Source organism: Pyrus communis, chromosome 14 (genome assembly GCF_041283825.1).
Source record: "Pyrus communis isolate YQ-2024b chromosome 14, ASM4128382v1, whole genome shotgun sequence".
NCBI classification, from domain to species: domain Eukaryota; kingdom Viridiplantae; phylum Streptophyta; class Magnoliopsida; order Rosales; family Rosaceae; genus Pyrus; species Pyrus communis.
The window spans coordinates 17,753,586-17,761,793 of NC_142578.1; the positions used below are offsets into that span (position 1 = coordinate 17,753,586).

Sequence of the window (8,208 nt, forward strand, 5' to 3'; positions counted from 1 at the left end):
TAGGCGAGGTGCTTCATGGATAGCCTTGCCTAGGTGAAAGCCTTGAGGCATGAGGAGAAGCCTCATGGGGCCTAAAGTTTTAATATATATTATATATATTTATTTATATTTATAAACTATAATACTTTGTAAAACAAATATAATTATAACTAAATCAAAGATAATATCTTCTTCTTCATTACTAAGTCTAGTTGTACTTGGAAACTATGTCATATAGTCTTAAAATGTTGTAATTATTTATTTTATTGTAAGTAATTATAGTGAACTTCAAGAGAAAAAAGGCTGAGTGGCCACAATTATAGGAAGTTTCAAGAGAAATAAAGGCTGAATCTCACAGTTATAGGCAATTCAAAAGGAAATAAAGGCTAAGTGGAGCAATTATAAGGAATTTAAATGAAATAAAGGCTAAGTGGAGCAACTATTATAGGAAATTTAAAGGAAAATAAAGGTTGAGTGGAGCATTTATAGGGAATTTCAAGAGAAAATAAATCTTTACTAATCCAAATGCTAGGTGGCAGAATCTGAATGGGCAATAATTAATAAAAAAAAAAAGATTTAGGCTTAGACTTTGCCAATATGATTTGGAGAGAGAAATTCTCTCTTTCTTCTTCGTTGAAACTAGAACGGTAGAAACATACTTGGATTTTAAAGAAAAAAAGGCCCAAGTGAATGCCTGGGCGGCCTCAGCCACCTAGGCATTCCCTGACGCCGCCTTACGTCAACCCCCACAAAACAGAGGCGAAAACTCAGCTGCCGTCCCGCCTCCAAGGCCGTCTAGTTGTGCTCGGAGGCTAGTTTGTTAAAACACTGCACAATAGAAAGAATCATAAAAAATTGTACAAGCCCAAGAGGTAAATAGTAAGCAATGAAAAATAAAAAATATACAAATAGTGATAAAAACTTACCCTGTGTTTGAATGAGAAAATGATATAATTTTATTTTCTAGAATTGTGAATTTTTCTTGTTTGGTTAATTTAAAAGAACAATAAAAATTGAATACGGAATGTAATGTGTCTATGGCATCATTAATATATAAATGAGAGATAGTAGTTAGAAAATGAGCTAGTAGTGGTGGTGGCGACGACAGTAGTGATGGTGAGTGGTGGCGATAGGTGATGGCAACGTCAGTGGCTGGGGCCACAATGGTATGTGGTGGTGGCGGCTGCCGTGATAGTGATGATGGGTGGTGGTGGTCACTCATGATTGAGTTTTTGTATTCTTTATTTTTCAACTCTCGCTCATAAAAATTTGAAAATAACACCTATTTACATAATATTTAAACTTGAGAATTGGATGTCCCAAATTCAAAATTTTTTTTACTACGCAGAAATCCTAATCACCGTTGCTACCAACATCACTCTCGTCTCAACCACCATCTCTACCATTGGTACTACCACCATTATTATCAAACACTAATTTAATTACTTAATATTTTAAGATATTAATACCAGACGCGATTTTAACATTCTCATTCTAAAAGATTATTCTCTGATTAAACTAACAGATACATTCTGACACCAATGAAAATGTAAAATCCTATTTGTCATTTTGGTTTTAGAAAACAGTTCTTCAAAAAGGGCTTTGTTAAACGTAATCGGACAATAAAATGAGAGCCCAAAGAATGCATGAAAACAAATGTTAGCCCGAACGGATATAAAAGCCCAAACGGGACATAAAACCCCATTCGCGAAGCCGAAAACCAAGGAACCGTCGTCGATCCAGAATTCGAAACAGAGACAGTTCCGATAGCAGAGAGCAGAGCAGGATTGCCGTGACGCGCAAGCACAACAAAAACGTTGGTGAGTCCAATCATCCATCGTTTTTCCATTTGTTTTCATTCCCCTAAATCGAATCAAAAATTTGAAAAATAAACAAAACCCTAGCCCTTTTTCAATTTTTGTCGGGAGAGGAATAGGGTTCGGATTAGGGTTAGGGTTAATGTTAGGGTTAGGGTTTGGGGTGCCTATAAATTGCTTTACTTAACTGATGTTGGTGCTGTCAGGTGGTATTCATCATGGATTCAAACTTAGATATTGGTGATGCAAATACAGCATTTCGCAAGCCTTCAACTGATACAGCCAACCGGAAGTATCGCCGCCGTTCTCCGCTTAGCGGCTCATCTCCCTCTAATGGTTAGTTTTCCAATTGTTGGTTCATTTTCACAAAGTTCAGCAGTCACAGGCGTTCTTATCTTTTAAGAAGGTTCAGTAGAATTGACAATTTGACTTACAATTCATGTCACAAGCATAGGGCTCATTTTATATCATTTGATTTTTTGGTATTTGTTTTCCCTGTTTATTAGAGATATTGGGGAAGGTATATGGAAATTACTTGGGGGAATTGAGTAATAAAAATCGAGGAGGGAGCGTGGTGGGAGGAGGAGGAGGAGGGAGAAATGAAGGAGAATATTCGAAAATAAAAACTAGAAAAGGAAACCTACATGCATGTTTGATAACCATTTCATTTTTAGTTTTGAGTTTTCACTTTTAGTGATTGATATATGGGGAATATGAGGGATGAAAACAAAATCTTGAACATGAAAACAATATAAAATAGTTTTGGTTGGTTTTTAGTTTTCATTTTGGGTACCTTTTGAAGGAGGAGCCAAGTTAAAAGTTCAATAAATCAGTTTTTTATGTAATAAATGCAGTTTCACATGTAGTCCGCAAGTTTATTGTCTTTGAGTCTCTTCATGTTGGAACTTTTCAGATTCATGTACCATTTAGCCTATAAAAAGGGCTACTTTGTAAGCTTTTGAATTAAGCTTTCGTGAAATGAAATTCTGGATTTTCTGCTTGTGCATGAGGCACAGAAACCTTGGAGTGAATCCAAGGCACCTTCAATCTGAGGCTGAAAGCCGGTGTGATGCCGGAATTTTTCTAAATGCTCTATTGTTGTGATTCCAATACACCTTTGGTGTGATGCCAAATATTGCATTGAGTTTGGATATCTTCTTACATTTCTTTCTATTCCTACTATCCTACATCACCTTTCCTTGTACATTTCTTCTACATCCCTCCCACCATCATCAGTCCTCCACTCTTCTACATCCCTCATATGTCTCATGTATTTGCCCTACATGAATGAAAACTAAACATGAATGCAAAATGAAAACTGAAAAACAGACAAACCAAATAGTTATTAATTGGGTTAGTAATCTGGGATGTTTTATGTAGTGGGGGCGTATCAATTGATTTATTTATTTCTTGTTCTTATGTTTGACGAAGTTTATGCACAGTGAGGTATTCTGGTGTATCAGAGGTGGAATGATTTTAAGTTGTGTGTTTTTTCCTTTTTTGTGGTCAAAATCATGGCAAGAGATCTGTATGTGATGTCTTGTTAACCAAATTTCCATTATACTTGCTGGCCTTTTGCAAAGTTTTATATTTTATTTTATTTTTCAGGGAGTCCTGTGCATGAGCATAGTTCTAGCCCAAAAATTTCACGGGAAGATCCTGTAAAAGTTTCTGAATATCGAACAAGAAGGAATGAAGATGAAAGGGAATTTGAGAGGGATTCAAACAGGAGCTGTTATGGAAAAAGCAGTGATTCCTACAGGAATTCTGATACACAATCATCCAAAACTTCACATGGTTACCATAGGCATGATGACTACATCAAACATGACAAACATGGTGACGAAGAAGAAAGAAATTATCAGAAGATAACTCCTCGTCTTCATAGGGAGACAAGGGGCAGTGCTCATTCTGATCATACTAGGTCACAAGACTATTCGCGTCCTTTGGACAAATCTTCTTATGATAAATATGATGGTTCAGTATATAGGACCAAGGATAAAGATAGAGAATCTTCGTTTCCTCATCAGAAATATAAAGATAAGGACTCATCATCTGTGAAAGCTGGATATGGCAGGAGACATGGATATTTTGAAGGGATGGACAAGGAACGGGGTAGGCATACATTGGACAGAAAAGCTCCGGATGAAAACAGGGAATGCCGTAGGAGTTCTGGAGATTATAGAAGTGAACGGATTTTCTCCTATGAAGAGTCCAAGGGGCAAAGAAGTGACTCAATTTCCAGGAGAGATGAAGGTAAACATCGTGTGAAAGAAGGTTACAAGAGTGAATTAAAGGAAATGGATGATGAAAACCTTTCCAGAGAGCAAAGGAAGAGATATGATGATAGGGATAATAAATTGAGGAGCCGAAATACTAGAGAACCATCAGAGCGGTCTGCAGATGATATTTCAAGGAGTGAAAATCAAGAATCTACTGCAAAAAGACCAAAGTTATTCAGCTCTGAGAAGAACACTGATGGCCAAAAAGATGGTAATGGTTTATTTAATGTTTCTATGTTTAATTGTATTCCTTAAAATGTTTTTAAGTATATTCTCTAATAAATTTACTTTTTGATTAGTTTCAAAGTTCACAACTACAGCTGATGGAAAGGGGACATCAAATTCTAAACCAAGTCAAGAAGGTATTGGGAAAACCATGTCCAGTGATGCAGAAGCTGCTAATGATATAAATGTCGCCAAATCTGCTGCAATGAAAGCTGCTGAAGTAGGTATGTACCTTTCTTAAATATTGCATCCACAGGATAACTTTTGGCATGAAACTGTATATTGGCGGTATGATTGGAATGAGGATCCTCCAATCACGTCCGTTCATCGTACATTGTGTGGTCATTTTTCGTCAGGTATTGTTTATATTCAATCTTAAATAAAAAAAATTTACAATGATTTTTGACCACACGATGTACGATGAACGGACGTGATTGGAGGATCCCCAGGATCCTCACAAAGAGGATCCAGAGAGGATCCTCATTCATATGATTGTTCTATTCTATATACTGATACCAAAATATATTATATTCACACACCCACACAGAGCATAGGGGTTTTAGTATGTTCTTAAAGGAGCTAGCATAAGTGGTTAATCTTAGGGTGTTAGATCTCTTTTAAAATAGAATTAAGCACTTAAAAGTGAAACTGTTTAATCTTGTAGACTGTGTACTTATTTCATTATCTTTTTTAAACTCCTTACAAGCACCGATAATATATACACGACTCGTTTGGCTACGTTGGACTGAACTGACTAATTCATTCAGATAGACTAATTAGCGCTTGGATAGTTTTGACTATATTGTCCGGCATTTGATGCACCGGACTAAAGACATTATTATATACTGTGTTTGGTGCTGTATCATATAAGAGGTCTTCAGACTGTAATTTTAGAGAAATTATAGCATCTTATTTGTTTATCAATCATTTGCATAATAAAAGGGGAAAAAAATCTCTATTTAAGTCGTCAATTCCAAATTTTATTACATATAATAATCAACATCCCAACATGATGTATTCTACTGTATTTGGGAATAATAGCAGAGGCTGTTAAATTGAGTTTTTTTGTGTGGCTATTTTGATACTCATGGTATTACACTTGTGGTCTAGGTGCTTAAGTTGCCTCTGTCCACATGTTACAATATAACGGCAACAATTTAGTACATAAGTGTACTAATACGGCGTGCAAAACGTGGCCATAGAGTGTTAATGAGGGCTTAAGTTGAGGTCTTGAATTTCAGAAAGTAGATTGGATAGGAACTGTTGAGATGCATTCTCATCCGTTTTTACCCACCACATATTGCTTTGACAATTGGGATGCAATTCCTCTAAATAACAGCAACCCCACCTTCATTAAAAGAAATTCAAATAATCATTACGTTCCCTTTAGGATGGATATGGATGTCGATTGTGTGGCTAAGAGTATTCAAAAGTCAAGCTTGTTAATAAGCCAGTGGATACAGACTTGAAGTATTCGATGCAATTACACTAAATAACAGCAATCCCACCTTCATTAAATGAAATTCAAATAATCATTACGTTCCCTTTAGGATGGATATGATATGCATGTCGATTGTGTGGCTAATAGTATTCAAAAGTCAATCTTGTTAATAAGTCAGTGGATTAGACTTGAAGTATTTAAGTATCAGAGTATCAGATCTTGGTTCAGTAATGTGCATTGAAACTGAACCAATATGTAGGATACAGACTTGTCTTATACTCATTGATAATTATTTCTCTCAAGTCAGCTGTTTGATATTATCCAGTCATGAAACAAAACACGTGAGGGTAAGCTGAATTTTGTATGCACCTATCCTACTCATAGTGAAATGGAAGCTCATATTGTTCACGTGCTTGCAAATCTGGTAAAATTTGTAATGTGGAATGGGTTCGTAGATATTTGATGTAGCGTCTAGCTAGAAATCCAAGCTGGTCCATCTTGATTGATTAGAAATCTTCTCGTGTATCATACATCTGTATTGACTTGACTTTCTGAATAGTTGGAAATCTGGATGCTAATTGTTAAAAGTAATATATATTCTACGACTTCAACCTCTCTGGCTAATTGTTTAAAAATCTGTTTGCTACATTCTACAGTTAATAGGAACCTTGTCGGTGTTGGTCCTGCGGGATGCATGACTGCTGACCAGAAGAAAAAGCTGTTGTGGGGAAACAAAAAGAACACGACTGCAGAAGAGGTACCTCCTATGGTCTATTATTTTCAGTGTCCCCGAATAACATTTCCAAAGTTTAAGTTCCAGCATTCAAGCTTATTCGTATCAATAACCATTTCAATGTGTTTTGCATGTGAAACGTATCCATACGAAGGTAGGTTAGTGCAATAATAGGGTAATTAATGAAGCATCAACAACAGGAAAAGTATTTGAAGTCCTCATTGAGAAAAACTGCCATTGACATTAAAAGTTTCTTACAAGTGTAGACCTTTAACGGATTTTGGTTTATATAGCTGTTGGATTTAGCTTCTCTTTGTGTAATTTGTTAGTTGCCCTTTTTACATTTTTACAGGCTGGTCACCGCTGGGATACAGCATTGTTTTCTGACCGGGAAAGACAAGAAAAGTTCAACAAACTCATGGTAAATCTCTTTTTACTTTTATTCTTTTTCTTTTTGTGTCAATAAATTAATATTATTGAAACCCTTTCTTTTCTTGTTCCTGATTGAGTGGCTTACACAATATTAGAGTTTATTTGCCTACTAACACAATTTTAGAGTCTGAGGTTGCCTTGGTGCCTATGGCCAATTGTAGGGTGTGAAGGGCGAAGTAAAGGTGGAAAACAAACCCGAAACCGAAGATCAGAAGCAGAAGGAACTCCAACTGGATTTGGAGAAGCAGTACACTGCTGGATTGCGAAGGAGGGATGGCCGTACCGTTGGATTAGGTCTCTAAGCGTCCTCACATTTTTAACTACTACGAAGACACCGGGATATTGTGTTGTACTCTTGTACAAGAGTCATGCTGCTTATGATTCTATACTGGCGCATGTGAGAGGTAATGTACTTTTCGTACTCGGAGTTTTAGAGCTTGGCCGGGAAATGGTCACACGTGGCAATTTAACAGTGTGTAAAGTTAGAAAATTCGATTGCTATATGCTTGGTATGAACGTAAGCTTCTTTTCCCTACCGTCTTCCCACCTTATGAATTTATATTGTGCTTTACTCGTTTTCCACGGTCAGTTGCACGTGTGCACGAGTAAATTAAAACCTAGGTGCACGTGTGCACGAGTAAATTAAAACCTAGGTGCACGTGTGCTAGTAGCAGACCCATATGCATCAACGGTCAACAATTGCACACGGGACATTATAGCGCCCAAAATTATTACTTTTAGACCTGGCAATTTCTTACACGACCCGTTAACACGACATGTAAACAACACGAAAATAACGGGTTTCGGGTCAACACGATAACTAATCGGGTCATTATCGGGTCACACGATAATAACCTGTTAATAACGGGTCCTTAACAGGTTTACACGAGAGTGACACGCAGGTAACCTGTTTCGACACGATAAGAAAAATGCTATTTTGATGATTTTAATTTTTTAAACTACTAAAAAAAACTTACTATAAAATGCAATAGATATAATGAATATGTATATATTGTTTATTAATTATTATTCTATATAAACTTTAAATTTTAAGTTTTATTTATTTATTTATTTTTATAGTATATTATAGGCAAAGATTGAGATTAAAAATCATAAAACACATTAAAAATAAAAATATCAAGTAATATAAAAATACCAAACACATAAAAAAAATTATAATAATTAATTTCCCACCTAATATTTCAAGAGTTTCATCCATTTCCCGCCTAATGTTTGGGAAATTTTGCAGCCTATATCCATCCATTTCCCGCCTAATATTTAACCCAAAGAAACTCTAGT

At 36.0% G+C, this 8,208-nt stretch overlaps 1 protein-coding gene across 2 annotated transcripts; it reads left to right on the forward strand.

Moving 5' to 3' along the window:
* The first annotated feature begins 1,513 nt into the window (after positions 1-1,513).
* On the forward strand, positions 1,514-7,570 carry LOC137712898 (pre-mRNA-splicing factor). 2 transcript variants are annotated; one of them, XM_068452087.2, is made up of 7 exons: positions 1,514-1,799; positions 2,003-2,132; positions 3,405-4,289; positions 4,378-4,527; positions 6,401-6,501; positions 6,830-6,898; positions 7,071-7,444. In XM_068452087.2, the coding sequence occupies exons 2-7, from the start codon at positions 2,015-2,017 to the stop codon at positions 7,209-7,211; spliced, it is 1,464 nt and encodes a 487-aa protein (XP_068308188.2). In that variant the 5' UTR covers positions 1,514-1,799; positions 2,003-2,014; the 3' UTR covers positions 7,212-7,444. The 2 variants fall into 2 exon arrangements, with proteins under 2 accessions (XP_068308188.2, XP_068308186.2); XM_068452085.2 differs by having other exon boundaries at positions 1,663-1,799; positions 7,034-7,570.
* The last annotated feature ends 638 nt before the right edge of the window (positions 7,571-8,208 follow it).

What these genes read in the sequence shown, in the direction of transcription:
- LOC137712898 (XM_068452085.2), top strand. Translation starts at nt 2,015, where the DNA reads ATGGATTCAAACTTAGATATTGGTGATGCAAATACAGCATTTCGCAAG. An exon ending in AATGAAAGCTGCTGAAGTAG is followed by an intron (nt 4,528 to 6,400) that starts GTATGTACCTTT and finishes TACATTCTACAG; the next exon opens with TTAATAGGAACCTTGTCGGT. An exon ending in AAAAGTTCAACAAACTCATG is followed by an intron (nt 6,899 to 7,033) that starts GTAAATCTCTTT and finishes ACACAATTTTAG; the next exon opens with AGTCTGAGGTTGCCTTGGTG.